This window comes from Arctopsyche grandis, chromosome 3 (genome assembly GCF_051622035.1).
Source record: "Arctopsyche grandis isolate Sample6627 chromosome 3, ASM5162203v2, whole genome shotgun sequence".
NCBI lineage: Eukaryota > Metazoa > Arthropoda > Insecta > Trichoptera > Hydropsychidae > Arctopsyche > Arctopsyche grandis.
Genome location: NC_135357.1, coordinates 13,207,637 through 13,227,944, shown reverse-complemented (window position 1 = coordinate 13,227,944; position 20,308 = coordinate 13,207,637). Strand labels below are relative to the sequence as shown.

The window sequence follows — 20,308 nt, the reverse complement described above, 5'->3', positions numbered from 1 at the left end:
ATACATAAGTGGGAGGATAAATATCAATGAATTTTCAATATGGTATTATAGCAGGTGATACGATTTCATTTTAATCCACCCAAATATTAATTTATACCAGCAAAATATTCTTTAGTACATTATATTTTATTTTATTTTTATTTTATTTTAAAAAATCAATACCACAGAGACTTGACAGGTTGCCCCAAAGCGTCAATGTGATTTTAATACAAATAATAAAAATCATAAAAATTACAAAAAAAACATCATAAAAAAAAATAATAAAAATCATAAATAAAAAAAAAAAACATAAGAAAATAATAAAAATCATAAATAAAAAAAAACATCATAAAAAAATAATAAAAATCAAGTAAAAAATATGTACACAAAATAAAAACAAAGAAATAAGATTGAAAAATTTATATCGTGCTATTTAGGATGTGTTCCACCAACTCAACATAACTGGCATCGAATAGGTCCAAGTATTGTGCCAGTAAGTTAAGGAGTCGAACAGCTCTCGAGAGGGGGGAGTTCATGAGCACGTTTGATTTAGCCCTAATTGGTAAAAATATATCATGTTTTCTTAAAACTCTACGATTTTCCGGGGCCCAGAATTTTAGTTTCTCCAGGATAGTGGGATTGTGAATCTCTCCTCTAAGTAATTTTACGAAATGTTTCCCAAGAAATAAATCTCTTCTCTTTGCCAGGGAGTTGAAACCCAAAGATCCCAAGACAAAGGCACTAGGGAACAGATATGGATAAAATCCAAATGTTTTCAGATATAAAAATCTAAGGAATTTCCTTTGGACTCGTTCCAACATTAGAGAGTAACGAAGTTGATAGGGAGACCATATAATGGAGCCAAACTCGAGCACACTGCGAACTAATGTACAATATAAGAGACGAATGGCAGTGAGCCCTAGTTCAGACGAATTACGGATTACGAATCCAAGGATTTTTGTTGCCCTATCACAGATATTCTCAATGTGAATGTTGAAACTCCAACTATTTTCGAAGACTATTCCCAGATCAGATATAAATAATTCTCTCTGAAGAAGAGAATCATGAAATTTATACGGATATTTAATAGGAGAACGAGAACGAGAGTAAGAAATGACCCGACACTTTAGGATATTGAAGGGAAGTTTATTAACATTAGCCCATTCATAAAGAGAATTCAAATCCTCTTGCAAATAAAGAGCGTCAGGTAAATCAATTATTCTCTTATAGATTTTTAAGTCATCCGCATATAATAAAAATTTAGAATGGTGAATAGAAGATTGAATATCGTTGATAAATATTAGGAATAATAAAGGGCCAAGATTTGATCCTTGGGGAATCCCAGAAGTGGCAACATACTCATAAGAAAAGCAACTCCCAAACTTAACGAATTGACGTCGATCCTGTAAATAAGAAATAAAAAGACCAACAAGATTATAAGTAAATCCAATAAAACTTAATTTACTAACCAAAATTTTATGATCAACTTTATCAAACGCCTTCTCAAAATCAGTATATATTACATCCATTTGATTATTACAATCCAAAGTGCTGGTTATGTCATTAGAGAAACATAACAAGTTGGTAATAGCTGATCTGGCCGGACGAAAGCCATGCTGCTGATCAATGAGCATACTTTGAAAGTGATTAAAAATGTATCTGTGTAATATTACCTCAAACATTTTGGCTGGCGCTGACAAGATAGTTATTGGTCTGTAGTTCCTTACACAAGATTTATCGTCCTTCTTATGAATAGGAGTTACTTTAGAGCATTTCCATAAATTGGGGAATGAAGAGTTCCTTAGAATTAAATTAAAAATGAATTTTAAAGGTTCTAAGAGACTAACCTCACATCCTTTTAGGATGTAATTAGGGATGGAGTCAGGACCGGAAGAATAAATATTTTTTAACTTTAGAAAGCCATATTTCAGATCGGAAGAGTCAAGATGATTAATCGCTAAAGTGGGGAAAGTAAATTCCGAGTCATTGGTAGGTTCCATGGAATCAGTAGGATTATTGAAAACTGATTTAAAAAAGTCGGCAAATCCATTAGCAATGTTTTGATCACCCTCTAACAATCCAGAATCATTGTACATAATGGTCGACTTTACACGATTTACACGTTTAGAATTGATGAAGTTCCAGAATTTCTTAGGGTTTTTAACTATGGAACTTTCACAATCAGCTACATAAACATTATATGCATTATTAATTAATTTCTTAATTTCCGTACGTAAAATACGGAAATTATTTAAGATAAGAGGATTGCTCGATTTCTTCCAGAGTTTATGTGTTTGATATTTACTTTTTAAGAGATTAATAATTTCTTTAGTAAACCAAGGCGGATAAATCCTTTTACTCGTCACTAATCCTTTCAACCGAAAACAATCATTAAAAATAGAATATATAATGTCATAGAAATTAGAGAGGGCCAAATTAACATCTTTGCACTCATAAACTCGCTCCCATTGACAATTACAAAGAATATCATTTAAATATTTGAAATCAACATTTGTAAATAACCATCCATTTAGGACAGAGGTATTAAGACAGTTATTTATTAAACGAAGTGAGGAATAAGTTATAGTTAATTTTAAATGAATATCAAGAGCAGGATGATAGCTGTCTTCAGGAACCAAGGAATCAACTGAATTTGAAATAATAATATTCTGACAATCTAAATTTGTTAATAGAAAATCCAACATGGAATTATTAAAATAGTTTCGAATAGTATTAATTTGTTTTAAGTTGAATAAAGATATAAAAAAATTAAGGTCATCAGGAAAACAGTTAGAAGAATTCAGATTAAAATCTCCAGATATAAAAATGCGACCATTACTAAAATGTGAATAATTAGATATAATTAAATCAAAAAATCGCTTATAAATATTTGGTGGAGATCTTGGTGGAAAATAAATAGTACATATGTATATAAAAAAAGGAATGTTAACAAATCTTAGTTTTAGCCATACACATTCATGAATGTCCTCAAGATGACTAAGTCTTTCAACCGAAATAATATTTGTATTTTTAACTGCTAGAAGAACACCACCACCTCTGGCAGATCTATCATGGCGATATATATTGAAACTGCTGTCAAGTACTTCGGCATCATGTACAGATGAGTTTAGCCATGTTTCAGTAATAGCAAGGACGTCAATAGATCTAGAAGCGGCGTTGTTGTAGAATTCCTTGAGTTTTGTATTTAAACCCCGCACATTTTGATAATAAAGTTTAATGTTACGGGTCACGGGTTTGGGCAATCGGTTTCGAAGAGATTTTTTTGAGAAATAACCATTCTCTTATGCCAGTACCTATAGGCCAAAATTCAGGATTGATAATTATATTAAAAGTTTCAGTATCTACACTAATTTTAAATGACGAGCACATGTCAGTTTTAGCAACCTGAGAAACGTTGATTCTTTTATTTTTAATTTTATTTAATATGAACTGTTTCACAGTATCACAAGTGCAGTTATTTGCCAAATTAAAAACGTGTACATTCTTCAATTTCGGAATAGTGGCCACCTGTAAAGTTTTATCAGGTGCTCCAGATCCACGAGTGTATGGCAGTCTCCCGGAAGAAGTCCCAGCGACCTGACTGAACGAATTTGAAGGATCTACAGTAGAAGCAGAAGCAGGAGCACAAGAGACAGGAACATAATCAGATGTTGAAGCAGAAGCTGATGTAAGTGTAGTTGAAGATGAAGATGGCAGAGGTGAAGCAGTAGAAGATAGCGCTGCGACCTGACTGTAAGATTTCGCAGGTTTTATAGGAGAAGGAGGAGAAGCAGAAACAGAAACAGTAGAAGCAGAAACAGTAGCACACCCAGGAGTAGATGCTGAAGCTAAAGCAGACGCGAGTGAAGTTGAAGCTGAATAAGGCGGAGGTGAAACGGTAGAGGATGCCGCTATAACGTCATACGGGCATCTGACAGGTGTTTGTTTATGTACTGTAGTATTGTTACATTCAGTTGACAGTGTGGAGAGTTCTCGTAATGTTACCTCGCCCGATTGCAGAGTTGTAGGTTCAACAAAAACAGCTGGAGCCAGAGCTGCTGGAAAGGGACGACACATCATCCTCTTTATTTCACCGACATCAGTGTGGATAGTCTGGAGGGACTCCACAGCGATTTTTAGCGAGGCCAGGTTATTAAAAGCGACGCGTGCGATGGATACTATATTTTTAATTTCGTCGCTGATGTATCGCACCCTGTCCTTGGTAAGGACATTGGCACCAGATCCTTTTTTTGAAAGGTCCGCGAGTATTCTCTGGCTTATAGTAACAATATCCTCCATGGTAGAATGCGAACGATTTAACACGTCCAGACACAACGATAATATATGTACATATATATATATGCACATAAATATGTTCCGTAATATGTGTGTGACGTTTCCAAAACAGCAGCAACCGACACGAACTAAGGTTTGTTTGTAGCTCAAGCCGGCAACTGAGTGAAAACAGCAGAACAAAAAAAATCTTTAGTACATTCTATATGGACACCGAAACATATCAAGCAGAAGCAGTTTTCATGACGTGACTGAATAGTGGCGAGTGCACCCGTACTAACGAACGTGTTACGACGTGCATGTGAATGTTTTTGAAAACGTCATATTGTAGCAATATTGACTCCACTATACGATTCAAGCAATATTGCACCATATCATCGAGCCCTGTAATGTACATATGTATGTATGTATATGTAAGCCGATTTTGCCTTGCATTCGTCCAAAACAAGCACGGACGTGCCGAGAATGGGAGGTGCTGTATAGTATGAATGGAAGTAGTCTTTTCCATGCGGTGTTGTGTCGAGCTGTTTATTTGTAAAATGTTCCCGAGCAAATACTCATATAATAGTTTGGAGCATTGAATCATGAAATTATATGCAAAAGAACACTAAATATTGCAATGGCTTTACGAGTATCAATTTTTATGTAATAAAATAACATTGCCTAGTAGTGTGATTCCTTTCGACATTGAGCAGGAAATTTCAAATGAAAAGTTTATGGTACATATGTAAACTTTGAGATTTTTACATTCATTATATGTATTTGAAAGTAGCATAAGTTCACTTTTCTTCATTTAGAGAAATATTCCGCAAAACGTTGCGTTTTCGTTTAACAATATTTAAAAATACTGGTAGCCCGTAGTATATTTATTCTGCTTTTCCAAGATTCTGGACATATGAAATCCTTACGCTACCGTTTTCCTTTCTATGCCCATACTACTGTTCCCGATATTTTTAAACTCCTATCCTTTAACAATCTTTCTGTCAGGCGACGGCTCACTGATGTTACATCCCTTAAGCTCCTAAATGGTTTCCTTGATTGTCCCGATTTACCGAGTAAGGTTGGTTTCAGGATCCCAGTTAGATATACTGGAACCGTTGCATTATTTTCACGTAATCCTTTCAAAACTAATTCCCTAAAATATTCCATCTAGTGTGTTTATCGTATGTTTAACGAGGAGCTGAATGAGATTGATCTATTCGGTGTGTCCTTGCATCAATTCAGGACTGCCATCGGGAGAGTTTTGACTGATTGACTCATTTCTATTTCTATTATATAATCTTTATTCAATATTACATCACTTTATGTTTAGTTACGCACTGTTTTATTTAGTCATGTTTTAGTTTTTATTCTTTTATTTATCATTTGTTTGTCTCTATGTACCATTTTATGTAATTTGTAAAAATCTATAATTGGGCTCAGATGTTATTTTGTTACATTTCTGTTGATTTTTTAATAAATAAATAAATATCGAATTTAAAAGAAGTGATAACAATTTGTGAATTAAGTCAAACTGAAATTATGTTTTTGGAACTGAAAATCGGATTTCCGCCACTTTCAAATATAACGGCTCATATAATGGTTGGAATTTTCGAACAATTCAAACCCATACCTTACGTGTATGTGTAGCACAAAGCTAGCTTCAATCAAGAGAAGAAGTTTCTTATTGTTTACTTAATTTTGCTGGCAGTTATTTTAAATTATTTTTCTTTAAGACTTGACACACTTCAAAGCACCGATTTCATTAAGGAAATTATGTAGAAATTTTATTTGTTTTTTATACTTATATTATAATGAATTATGTATATATTGTATTGTTGTGGGTTTGTAAAGTAATAATTTTAGCCAGTTTCGATGTGTTCACAGGCAGTTCTAAACCACTTAATCCTCAAAGAGGGACGCCACAAGGACTTCGTCGACGCATTAATGCAGGGTCACAATTCTAACCACACTATCCGTGTTTCCTGAAAACCCATTTAACAAAACGCTATTATGTTGGAGACAATGCGAATTTGACAGCGCGCGTATATGCTTTGATCGTCGCTAAGAATTGAACGCGTTCAAACAAAGAGCTCGTTCAAATTAAACACAAATAAAATAAACAGTATCTCGGGACCACTCCAATGATTACATTTGCACGAGAGGGTTCGATATTTTTTCGATGTCGAATATTGCGGAAGCAATTTTGGATTTGGGCCAACGCCAGCGTCCTGAGGAAAGGAGGGTTGGTGGTTTGGGTGTTTTTTTCTCTCGGGAGAGTGAGCTTGATTAATGGAGTATCTTGACGTTATCCTTCAGATATCGATTAAGTATTCTATGTGGTAGTCCTGATTTTACAAGGAAGCTATAATGGTTCCGTTTAGATCACTAATCTGATTGCCGTTACGTGATTCACGGTTTGCCGGTTTCGATCGATACATAGCAGTCAGCAGTCTTGGTTCATTAGCGAAAAAGTAACTAATCGTCTACGAATACACCAATAATGTGAATATATTTCTATATAACAATGTAGGTCGCATAAATGAATTGTAAAAAAATGGCCAGCGTTTATGTTACGTTGAAATTTATTCATAGAAAAGAAACATTTTTATAGGGATGTCAGTTTTCTAGGGCGGTGGTGTTTTTGTATCGGACTTGCATTTGGTTTCATGTTTTTATTTGCACAAAACGGCAAAGAACCTTCATATTTTATTTATTTAGGCGACATCTGCTGCAGAGGTAAAGTACGCGAAATCTCTAAGCTGAATCGCATTTTGTTCATGTCATTTCATGCCGTTTTTGTAAGCGTAAAATATGAAGCCAGCAATGATTTTCAAATACTTTGCATATATAAATGAATTTCAACGTGGCACAACACAAACTGCATCAACAAAATATGAATAATAATCAGATTATCAATATAAGGTTGGGTTAGAAGGGGTTTTGCATCGAAGACGCTGTTGAAATGTATAATCAAATTTGATCTGAAACGTAAAATTGGATTTAGACTTGTGAATGCGAATACAGCAGAATAGTAGATGCTAGCTACTATATGGAATTTTAATCTACATATATATTATTCTACTTTATGTATCATTAATGAAAATTATTGTAAGAGACAAAAAGCGGCGACTGTAAAAAAAAGCTACTATAAGAATTATATATGAAGAAGTTTTATAAAGTACTTTTATATAGTACATACGAAACTTTTAATGGGAAAGTTAAAATTAGCGATTTTCCTTATGCAAAACATTAAACTTTTTCAGTGTAATTTTTTTGATTTTGTTAGCAAGGACTGAGATAAATCGGGAACGAAAAGTGACAATTTCCAAGAAACGACCACAAAATGGGCCACGTAGTCAACAAATTTCATCCCATGCGACGTTCGAAGTCATGAGAAAACTTTTGGAAACTTCACAAAATGGGTGACACTTCCGCTACAATTTACAAAATAATTCAAGATTATACGTGAAAAGACCAAATAATTTTCAACCGCGCATAATAAGCACTTTAGAAGGTCATAATGTTGAGTATTTTGTTAGACGGAATAAATTTTTCAACACAAGAAGAATCTTACTAATTTCATAGATAATAACTTTTATATTAAACTTTAAATAAACATAAATACATTCAGAAATAAATTTGTGATAAATAAATCAACAGATTAAATAATAAAAACAAACTTATTTACCTTGCCTCGGTGGTGATTTGGTATCCGGAACAACAATATGATCTGAAACAATAATTAAAAACGTTATTTAAATACGTATATTCAGACGTATAATTAATACGAATAAAGGTACGTTTATATTATAGATATAATAACTCGGCATAGCACTGCACAGAAAAGACTACTTCTATTCATAACATACAGCAGCACACTTTTCGACACGTTCAGACTTGTTTTGGCCGATTGCAAGGCAAAATCGGCTTACATATGTATGTATACATACATTACATAGCGCGACATTAAGGCGCAATATTAATTGCGTCGTATCGTTGAGTCAATATTGTCACAATGTAATGTTTCCGAATATATCCATATGCATATGGCAAAACTTTCATTAGTATTGGTGCTCTCGTTGCGTCATTTATTTATACAATTATTCAATCCATTAAGAAGAGTTTGCTATACAGATCAATAATGATTTATTAATTATTTAAACCCATTTGTTAAATACGACATCTATGGTAAAACGATTAACAGTCACATAGACATCCATGGAGAAAAAATTGCAGCATTTCCAACCAGCGAAAATCAAGATGCTGAATAACTCGAATTTTCGCGAAAGGGATGGGACAGGGTTACCGCTTTTAAATGAAATCAGATAAATTGGCACACTCTGATAGGAAAAGTATCCATTATCCAATGTCTGGCCAGCAGCATACGGGAAGAACTCGTGACCACACAATTGAAAGCAGTACCTGCTAACCATCGATCTACATATGTTCGGTGACATGTACTGCTGTATAATATGAATAGATTGTCTCGGTTGCTGCCGTTACGTATACGTCACACACGCGTTGCGTAACATATGAATGTGTCCATATATAATAAAATATACTAAAGGCTTGCTGGATGTAACTGAACAGGTATTAACGAGCCTTAACTCATATGAAAACACAAAATCAACGTTAGCGATATAAATAAACTTGTTATTTTCGGTCCACAAAGAAATAAAGTTAAGCAAAAGTCAAAGAGGACACATCCGTTGCCTACAAAGCGCACAAAATAATAATACAAAAGCTTCGCTTTCAAAAGAAAAACACGCTTAAAAACAAAAGTAAATTTCGTATTCGAAAATAGTATTCGCAAGAAAAAAAATAAAATTCGGCTTTCTAACATCAATACCAAACAAGGTTTGACTTTGTAGAAACAATAATAACTGTACACAATTAAATATCACAAACAATAATTTGTTCTTCTCCATATGTCATTAGAAGTTTATAAATGTGCAAACATAAAGTTTGCGAAAAGCATACGAGTGCATTTCCCATAGCGTTTCCGCTTTTCCCGTTGCGCAATAAATTGTGTAGGTTTTCCACGTTGTTCAAAAGTGCAAGGCACTCACTCACAGACACCTTGTTATGCTCGCAAACAGATCTTGTGGAAGTTGAGTCACTTACGAGTGTTGACTGAAACGTCAAAACAGCTGAAACAACAACTCTTCAGTAGGGACGCTTTCAAGAGATTCTTCTTCCATTTCCTCTAAAACAGAGTGCACTCGAAGACTAAAAATACTAAATCGCCCGACATAGTATCGTTTGCAAGGTCAACTATGAACCTTATATGCATTAAAAAAGCATATATACGAAGAGAATTATTTAATCTGCCATTCAAGAATGATACAAGTATTTGTCCCATTGATTACTTTTGAAATGTTCCGATCAGAAAATAGCACTTCCATTTTTCCCATATGAAAAATATCTTAAATTCAAATTTCATACTATGCTAACCCAAAATAGGTACAAGACGAGAGGGGTTTGCACCACGTATTTACACATGTATGCATATTGTACGTTCAATTACGAGACATACACATCGGTTGCAACTGATGCACACAATTTGCATTCGACGTGGTTCGATAATAATTGCAAATCATCACCGACACATAACCCTTTCACCGGAAGTGCAGCTAATTCGAACAGATCGATGTTGATTCATTGATGAACAACCGATACAGCTTAGGGATATCCGATCACACGCCACTTGGGAATGCATTACCATACGACCCTAGGCCAGAGTTCAACCGATCCAATTACACACTTTAACACGCAGCCCTCGCACACGACCCAAAACTTTGTTCATTAGGGTTGGGGGAAAAAATTTAAAATTAAAAAATTCGAGCAATTTGAGAGCTAGCGGCAGCTCGATAATCATATTCCTTGTATAATTACCTTTGAGAATATGAGACCGAGACAATACCCGTTAAGGTTCGTTTATATCATCACAGCTCAAGCCGGCAACTGCATGTAAACAGCAGTATGAAAAATATTATTTAGTTTCTATATCGAGACATTTAAATGTTCCGTAATATGTATATGTAATATGTAATAGCAGCAACCATATTATACAGCAGTACATGTCACCGAAACGTATTAAGCAGAACCGGTTGTATAAATATTCACGCATGACGCTACGTCATAGTGGCGAGTGCACCGGCACTAACAAAAGTGTTGCCATGTGTATATTAATATTTTCAGAAACATCATATTATGACAATATTGACTCGAAGATTTTGTCTCGCACTCGTTCAAACGTGCCTAAAACGGCCGATGCTGTATGAAAATAAGTCATTTTCCGTGCACTGCTGTGCTGAGCTGTTGACGTGCAGTTTTGGATAATATAAACAAACCTTTAAGGTTCGTTTATAACAGTACAGCTAAAGCCGGCAACTGCACGTAAACAGCAGTACGAAAAATTATATACATATAAGTACACTCTATAATCTATATGGACACATTTATATGTTCCGTTATATGTGCGTGACGTAGATATCGTAGCAGCAACCGAAACGATCTATTCATATTATACAGTGGTATATGTTACCAAATCGTTTCAAGCAGAACTGCTTTTTTATTGTTGCCATTTACATATGAATATTTTCCGAAACGTCATATTGTGGTAGTATTGTCGCAAGCAGTATTGCGCCGTATCGTCGCGCTTTGAAATGTATATGAAAGCCGATTTTGCCTCACACTGGTCTTAAACAAGTATGAACGTGGCGAAAACGGCCGGTGCTGTATATATGTATGTAGTATGAATAGTAGTCTTTTCCGTACGATGTTTTGCCGTGAGCTGTTGACGTGCTGGACAATATAAATGTACCTTAAAACGTACCCCGAGGATAACAAGATCACCAATTCGATTAAAAAACTCAAACTGTCGATTAATTTGTAAGATGTTCCCGAACATCAAATAGTTTGACCATTAGATTATGAATTTTTTTGCAAAATAACACATAATCTTTGCCGTGCGGTGTTGTGCCGATCTGTTGACGTGCAGCGCTGGATAATATGAACGGACCTTTAAACGTGCTCATCTATGTATGTATAATTTTAATGAAATTTCCAACTCATCACCCTTTAATTAAAATTTCCTAGCAGCATAGTTAAGAAAAATATTGTAAATTTGTCTCGATCCTGAAATAATTTAATTGAGCGCCCCAACCAATTAGCACAAAATGGGGAAACCAGAAGAAATTTTTTAAAAGTGTAAGCAATATTATGACGAGCTGAACGGAAACTTTGTCTAAAAGTGAAGCATATTTTATAAATTGAATTACTCTCGAGTATGATCGAAATAAAATAAACAACGAACTTTTTAAGTCGCTGACCGAACAGATCAATATTGAGGGCGGAAGCGTAGGAAGCCCCTTAGTTACGTCCTTTCAAACACTACGTAAGGCTCGCAACTTAATTGAAAACTTAATAAGCTCGGTTGGCTCTACGGTTCATAAAGGAGCTTTTACTTTCGAACGTGAGCCAATTAACATCGTAGTGTTCCCACCGGTGGATTCCTGTGCTGTCGCTCGTACTTCATATCTCAGGAAGATAGCTCTCTAATATGTATGTATTTGCATACCACAGTGCGGAGGCTTCCACTAACTGTTGATCTAAATCTACAAATATATGTACGTACATCTTCCTTATGCCTTTATTAGCCATTCCACAAATTTTCCAGATTCTGCTAATCGCAAGGTGTTTAATTACATGTTATGAAATATTTCAAAGGCACTCCTTGAAACTTCTTCCGTCACAATAGTGGAAAATTGAATTTAAATCAACAATGTAGTCAAGCGTGTATATGGATACATTTACACGAGGAACGTTTTAGGTCAGTTTGTGGGTCACTTATTTATAATAGCGAGGTAGCGTGTTGCCTTCCCTAGCATATGGAAAACTAATACAAAATATTGCTCATGTAATTGGATCTATGTACGTATTTAAGTAAATGAAGTTCGTTAAAGTTGCAAGTTTATGTTGTTGAGTATTAAAATACCACAATTGAAATAGTGTAAATAAACTCAAAATTAGTAAGAATAGAAATTTTTTGGGAACTACTCAATAATATATCTTTTTATATGAAAGTTATATCTTAATTGACTATTCAAATGCGTAATAGTTTATTGAATTGATATGTATGAAGCATGAAAACTACACGTATGTACATAGTATTAGGATAATAGGTGGATTAGACCAAACTGCATTTATTATACGTCTTTACATCAGGTCTACCAAAGCCAAGTGTTTAGGAACTATCTGCTTTAAACACAGTCAGATAGTTCCTAAGCACTCAGCCCATACACACTCTGCACTATGCACGGTCGTTAACTACACAATTATTTATTTATTTATACAGGAATACACCTATTTTTATTTCACACGACATCTATGGTAAGCCAAAAATAATTATTAAACACATTATACAAATGTATGTATGTTTCTACATAAATAGGTAGATATGTAGGTACAAATTTGCAACAAAATAAAAAAAGCATATGTTTTTTGTAATGTTTCAAGGGCTATTTCGTTTCGCTGATGATACGGCAATATTGACTGAGAGTGCCGAAGACCTACAATCGTTATTGATCGCAATTGATCATTCATGTCAAAAATGGGGTCTGTCTATTAATATCAACAAGACAAAATCAATGGTAATATGTAAAGAAAAGACGGATCCATTAAACCTGAGTGTGCGCGGACAAATGATTGAACAGGTCGAACAATACAAATACCTAGGAGCAATGATCAATACGGACGTCAGTTCCGAAATGGAGATAAGAAAAAGGATCGAAATAGCAAGAAATGCCTTCGGCAGCATGAAAAATGTTTTATCTTGTCGAAGGTTGTCTATGAAATTGCGTTTAAGAGTCATGCACTCCTATGTTTGGTCGGTGTTGCTGTACGGGTGCGAAACGTGGACACTGTTAGTGGCATCCATGAACAGGATAGAGTCCTTTGAAATGTGGTGTTACCGGAGGATGCTAAAGATCTCGTGGAAGGAGCATGTAAGAAACGAAACAGTCCTCCAGCTTCTTCATAAAAAGAGAGAGCTTCTTGACACGGTGAAGCGCCGTAAGATGGAATACTTTGGCCACATTATTCGCGGCCCCAAATATCGCCTTCTACAAACAATGATAGAAGGGAAAATAGAAGGCAAACGGTGGCTTGGGAGAAAGAAGCTCTCTTGGCTCCGGAACATCAGGTCATGGATGGGACTCGGTCTTGAAAAGCTATTTCGGCTTGCCCATGATAGGGAAGAATTCGCACGGGCCATAAACGATGTCTGCCCATGGTAGTCGCCTACGTCTGAATACGGATTCGGCATTAGAAGAAGAAGAAGAAGGGCTATTACCTGAAATAATAATATTTTTGATTGAGAGAAAGGATAATATTGCGACCTATCTACAAAACAAGGAATGACTCTTAAAGCTAAGAACATTGGATTAAATTAACAGAAAGTTTACTGACTATAAATTGGCAGTTTCTTATGATATGAACCTTTAAATAAAAATGAAAATATTGTTCAAAGTCTAAGATTTTTCCAATGTGTGTGTGTGTGTGGGAAATTTAGAATTACCGTTGATTGTATTGCAAAATGACGTTACGTTAAAACAATTGAAATTTTCTCATATATGGAATGTATTGAATCCAGAAAAATAATAATATTAAAAGGACGTTCATGACATATTTATAATAAAAAAATACGAAAATATTAAAATTATTTTGCCTTTTAAAAGTAATATTTTTAATGTTAAAATTCTAACAACAAAAAAGTCGATTGCCATGAAAATTTAGATGAAAAGTAGCTCCCAACCTCAAAAAGGTTGGTTAGCCTTGGTGAAAACCTTCCCTACCTTAAGATAATTTTGACCTATTTTGAGCTCATTTATACTACACAGTTGCGAAAGCTCTGGAATAGAATATTGTCGGAGGCAGCGTTAATATAGTACAGGAAAAAGTAAGGAGGGTCAAATTCACATTGGATAAGAGGTGGGTCGTAAATTATATGATGTAGTTGAATGAATTTACAAAAAATAAATGGTTTTTACTAGAAACATGGTATTGTATTTACAAATTTATCACAACTCATCATCTTCGCTCTTATTCAATGAAATCAATGGAAGAGGATTGGAGATGCTTTTATACAGCAGTGAATGGTGAACGGATAATGACGTCTCAAAAAAAAACTCATTCAAAAAGCACTAAGCAAGAATACTTTTGGAAATAATCCTAGAAATTTCTGTTCCGGTAATTCGATAAGAATTTAAAGAAACAATACTCACTAATGGTCTAAAGCGATTTACCGGTTGATCGACCTAATGGGCACTCTGCCTGGATGGATGTTTACGTTCGAAATCAATTTTGTACGTAAAATTAAATATAAACAATAGATTAAATTAAAATAAATAGGTTTATTTTCGTAGAAATTGTGTGATGATTCTTGCGAATTTCGGAGAAGTAATAATTTACGAAAGTGCACAAGCTTGCGACTGGAAAAAGGCAAACAAATCGTTCATCCGAAACTCACCAACCCATACGAGACAAAGCCAGCTTCCGTTCCGTTCGTTGGTTGGACGCTGCTAGCGGAATTTTTTCTCGGTCAAAAACTTTATTTTTATGTCTATCTATCGGCGCGAAGAAAACAGCCTTCAAAATGATTTAAGGGCTCCATTTTTACCATCGAGCGACGCCTTTTCTCCAGAGAAAAGGCGCGGAGAACGAGGAAATGGCACCGAAGCAAAAATAAAGTGGCCAATAAAAGTTATCTGCGAGAGCGAAAAGGCCGATACAATCTGCTTTCGACCCACGGAACAAACATTCAGCCGGGCCAATAAATGTGGCAGGTAGGAGAGATCTCTTCAATAGGTGGGCCTATTGAAGAGATCGGCCACAATAATTGACGATAGCAAAAAGAGGCGGCGTCAAAATGGCGCATCACCTCGGCTTCTCAGAGCGAATCAGTATTCATTAGTTCGAAGACAATGGAAGACAAGGAACAAAGGATGCCCCACAGTTGAGGATATTTGAAAAGCTTGAAAATTTTAACCAACACATTTACTTGGGTGCAGCGTGAAGTTTCATCGGCAACTTACATTTAACATAACACACTGAGGCGATGTGCAAATTTCAATCAATATTTTACAATACATACATACATTATATGCATTTGTCTACTTCCCATACTTAAAATTAATTTAACTTGTAAAAGCAGGAATGTCAAACGTATCAAAAATATACCGGATACAATAATAATGATCAAACTAATGTAAATATATAATATATAGGCTCCCCTTCCTTCAGAAAATAGTAGCCTTTCCCTAAGAGAATATAACCCTTTGCAAATATCATTACAAATCATGATGATATGAATCAAAATTCACATATGTATTAATTACGCTTTGATGAATCTTATAGAAAACCCAAGGATGATTCTTGGGTAAAAATCGGAATTCTCGACAGGGCGGACCCTCTAGGCTCGGAAGCGAGGCTCGGTCGACCCGTTCCGTCCTGTCATTGGTTGCTCTTTGCGAGGACTTTAGTATTGACGTACCCTGAATCAGCTCGACTTTTACCTGATGAAATACTCCGATATATACTGTCTGGTTCGCATATATGTAATTTCAGACGGTTGGGCAGCGTACGGAAATATTCCACTTATTGCAAATGGAATATACACCCATTCGTTGTCAATTTGCAAAGAACGATTGAGAATCATAGAGACATCTATGGACAAATTTGCAGCATTTTATAAATCAGCGAATTCGATAAGCTGTAAACTAGAATTTTGCCATAAATAAGGACAGGGTTGCCAATTTGTTGGAACCGTTTCAAGAAATCAGATAAAGGGCTATAAGCCACAGAGAGGCAAGCGGCACGTGCTTTTTTTAGATGGTTTTTCACGTGTAAAAAATTTCGCTATCCCAAAAATCACCCCTGGACAGTTTTTGGTGATATTTTATCCTTGTATTTACATAGGGTTTGACAGGTATATATAGCGGTGTTTCCCATATTTGAAGAAATGTAGGAGAAACAATAAGATCGTACGAATTAACAATGAATTAGGAACACCCTTCCTTGGTTAGAAACCACTAAGACGTGCCGTGGCATTTCCTTCAGTGTATTTTCACTTAAATTGGCAAACTCCGATAGGAAACAATCGAATTGGAGTCCCATATCCAAAGTCTTTCCAGCAGCACAACCAGGTATTGAACCCGTAACCACACAATTGAAAGCATTATACGCTAACCATTGATTTATATTTCTGTTTATTATTTTGCTTTAAGTATATTTGTATCAATTCTAATTGAAACGTTAAATTTATCTTAGACCTATCAGCAGTATAGCTTATACCTATTATATTAATTTTTAAAAATGTCATGTATAAATCATCACATTTAAGTTTTGTCTATTATGTACATATGTATATGTATATTTAGGTATAAAAAATTAATGATATATTTTGAATAAAGGTATTAATTCACTGCGGCATATCATAAGCAACACGGACAGCGTAATTGAACTTACGAACGTTAGGACCGTTACGTAAAAAAAAAAACAATTCAAACAAAAGGAAAAGTATAAAAATGACTAAGATTTTTTTATTTTATTTCTTGAGAAAATTTCCCGACACGTAATACAGTGTTGGGAATCGCAAAAGGAATACTAAACAGCTGAAATATGGCATTTAAAAGAAGCATTAGTATACGATGATAAGCCGAGACAAACGAAGCGATGTTTATTAGTTTAAGCAGTTACGTTTTAGTGTTGTAATGCGGGGATACAAACGGATACCGTTTTCATAGAATAATCTTATTATTATATTATGTATACGAACGCGTTTACGAGAGGTGAAATTTTCCGCAAGGTGAGCGCATTTTGCTCTTTAACCTGTGAAATGCACGACGGACCCGTTTGCACCGCGAATGTTGTGTAATAACAAAAATAAACTTTGAAATTCTCTCGATATGATTCATGATAAATAAATCGCTCATTTTTCCGCCTTGCGCTTTTGATGTTGTGCGTAGGCTATGAAGAAAATCGCTGAAAACATTTTTCTTTTAACGAGTACGGTGAGAAACTTTTTCAAAAGGAGACTTCGGCGAATAATAAGGGAGTGTCGAACAAAAAAAGTTGTTTTAAAAAAAACCCAACCTGCGATTGAGGGCATCTCCCTGTTTGTGGTTTTTGTTGTGGATCACCTTTCAGCTGAAAATATTCTCGAATGATTGACGACAAAGGTCGTCCGCTGTGACCCGAAGAAAATCAACGAGGTTAATTGCCGTCAAAGTTATCATTTTTCTTACAGTGTACAGTAAATCATTGTGTCGAGTAGACGCGATGATTTCGTTCCGCACAGACTACATACCAAGGTTCAAATCCTGTCGTGAAAAAATAAATGTCTCCATTCTTGACTTGAAAAGTTAAGATTTAAATTTTATTGATCTAATTCAGCATTTATGTAAATGCAGCCAGGCGTTTTTATTTGAATAATTAAAGCAATAAAAACTAGACATCTATGAGCACAGGAGTACTGTATTTTGAGTTAAAGAGCTAAAATTCAAGTTAAAGAAGTGTTTTTAAACGTTCATATCTTATAAATAAGAGCGAGCCAAATAAAAATATTATAATATACGATTAGTTTCCGCCCTGGTAACTTAAAAACATGATTTTTTATTGCTCAATGTAATTTTATCTTATATTTTATTATTTATTCAATCAATATATGTACATATAAATCTTATATGTACATACATATATTGATTGAATAAATCGATGGAGACGTTTTTGGAGAAAAGAAAATATACCTCTATTAACTAAAGTGCATCATAAGATGAAAACATCATATGTATTTGTCTTTAGCTCACTTGAATAATATATTGTTCATTTAATATATTTGCTCTAAAATTATATATATTGAGTCAAAGTGCATCAATTATTTTGTATAAGTATTAATTCGTAAAAGTCGTAAAAAGTGTTTATTGATTTTATTATGAAATTTTAAAGCCAATTTTTTTCAAGGTTCTTTTTTTACAAAATAATACGCTTTTACAGCGAAACATTAAAATATGTTCAAAATCAATATGCGCTAGATAAAATATAAACCTTATGACAAGTAAACCATACATGAGAATTTTCATCTCAAGTTCGTATAATCTTTCGATTATAGCACACGAGCATTAGCGACATCACATTATACATACGCAATATTTCACAGTATACATTTACGCAAGAACAGTAGCCGACGACAGCTGTTGAAATGGCACAACAGCCTACGGAGCGTCATCTTCAGCCGGAACAAATGTCTTATCATCAATCTAAAAGTATAAGTTATTACGAAGCCATTCTCGACCATCAATATCGCGCGGCGAGCGCCCGTATTCGAAGCGCAAACAAATATGAAAATATAATAAATCGACTGAAAGCTTAAGAATACCCATGAAAAATACCCCAAGAGGCTTACTTTACATGTGAAAAGTGGGATTTTTCCACACATGTATATAAATTTCCCCCCTTACGCTCTTTACGAACTAATGAATTATGCGGCATATTTCCAGAGCAACATTAACCCACCAAGTCGCCGTTTATGTAAGTCAATTTTAGAATCCCATACTTATATAACATATATGTATGTACGTTTATTTAAAAAAAAATCCAATCACAAAACTTTTTACATAAATTGACATACTTTTTAGATGCATTAAAATCATTACCGACGAAATAAAAAAAAAAACAATTTGAAAACAAGCATAAACGTAATTGACATCCTCAAATCATATGCCAATCACCGACAAAATTTAGCCTATTTTCAATACTTTTAAACTATGGCCAATCATAAATGAAAGCTACCGATACAAAATTATGATTCCGATAATTTCTTGCAGTTTAACGCACATATGTTACATATAATCGTCTCATAGAAAGAATTTTGATAATATATCGGTACTACGTATCAACCTCATCACTTAAAGCTACACTATCCACTGCTGGATGAAGGCTTTTCCAACACGCTTCCATTCGTCTCTGTTTTAGTTGCGGCCTACCTTGCAACCTTTTAAATTCTCTTGGGTACCATTCTAGCACTTCCTTTGTCTATCTTTCAACCATTCTTCTAAATGCGTGACGCGCCCATTGCCATTTCAATCTCTTCACCCTCTCCACTATATTCACTACCATTGTCATTCTTCTCACCCACGTATGCCATTTCCTATCTGTCCTTTTAACGACGAGCATACAGCGTTTCATACTTATTTAAGCGCATTGGAATTTGTGTAGCATCTTGGCGTTCAATGTCCAAGTTTCACATCCATACGGCAACACATAAATAATTCCAACAAAAGATATCCTATTTAAATATACGTCATATTAATATAAGTTATTTAATTGGGTTTTGAAATAGATTTACAAATATTTGATAATTTTTTAAAAATAATATAAACATAAACACCCCCTTTCCTCCTCCTTTTCCTTAAACAATACGAAAAATTAATATTTCAAATATTAAATGGAGGCAGTTGATTTATGTGCATATGAACATATTTCTAAGAATCTTACAATATACCTTCAATTTTAAGCTGTACGATATAAACCAAAATAAAGTATATTTTTGTTAATTATTAATGCTTAAAATTTGAGCCGTATATTTTCAAGGTGCATATCATTTTCTTAACGTATTTTCATTATATACATATGTATGTATGTACGTTATAATATTATTAGTACGTTCTGCGTTTATAGAATTATTTGGATTTAATTAAAATAACTTTGCTATACCATGTATGTATGTACATATGTATAATGTATTAACTGAGAAAACTAGAAAATGTGTTTGTATCGATTTGGAATCGGAACGGAATATAACCACAGATGAACGTGTGTCGGGTTACAGAGCAGCCTCGTGGTCCAGTCTTTGAAAATCCGACATATGGGATAATGGTCTCGTGAGCGCATTCCACCCTCAATTGCGTCACTCCCAACTGAAAATATCTCTGAAACGGATGCGGTGAATGAAAAGGCTGGTCGGGTGGGTGAGTGGGTGGTGAATGCGAGCTGT

The 20,308-nt window shown here is 34.6% G+C and overlaps 2 protein-coding genes across 2 annotated transcripts in view; both read right to left on the bottom strand.

Annotated features, from left to right (window-relative positions):
• Positions 1-20,308, bottom strand: part of LOC143909117 (uncharacterized) — a 190,255-nt gene that overhangs the window by 61,880 nt on the left and 108,067 nt on the right. Inside the window, exon 3 of the mRNA XM_077427019.1 lies at positions 7,943-7,984. Within this exon, the coding sequence (XP_077283145.1) occupies positions 7,943-7,984 (42 nt within the window). The remainder of the gene's footprint in view (positions 1-7,942; positions 7,985-20,308) is intronic.
• On the bottom strand, positions 392-4,960 carry LOC143909973 (uncharacterized). Its single transcript, XM_077428297.1, has 3 exons — positions 4,931-4,960; positions 3,809-3,984; positions 392-3,730 (listed from the first exon to the last, which is right to left on the bottom strand). The coding sequence occupies exons 1-3, from the start codon at positions 4,958-4,960 to the stop codon at positions 3,220-3,222; spliced, it is 717 nt and encodes a 238-aa protein (XP_077284423.1). The 3' UTR covers positions 392-3,219.

Excerpts from the sequence above, each read along its gene's own strand:
- LOC143909973 (XM_077428297.1), bottom strand. The coding sequence starts at position 4,960 with ATGTCGAAAGGAATCACACTACTAGGCAAT. Across the intron at positions 3,985-4,930 it reads GAATCACACTACTAGGCAAT|GTAACATTACGAGAACTCTC; the intron begins GTTATTTTATTA and ends CAATCGGGCGAG. Across the intron at positions 3,731-3,808 it reads GCTTCAGCATCTACTCCTGG|TCAGGTCGCAGCGCTATCTT; the intron begins GTGTGCTACTGT and ends GAAATCTTACAG.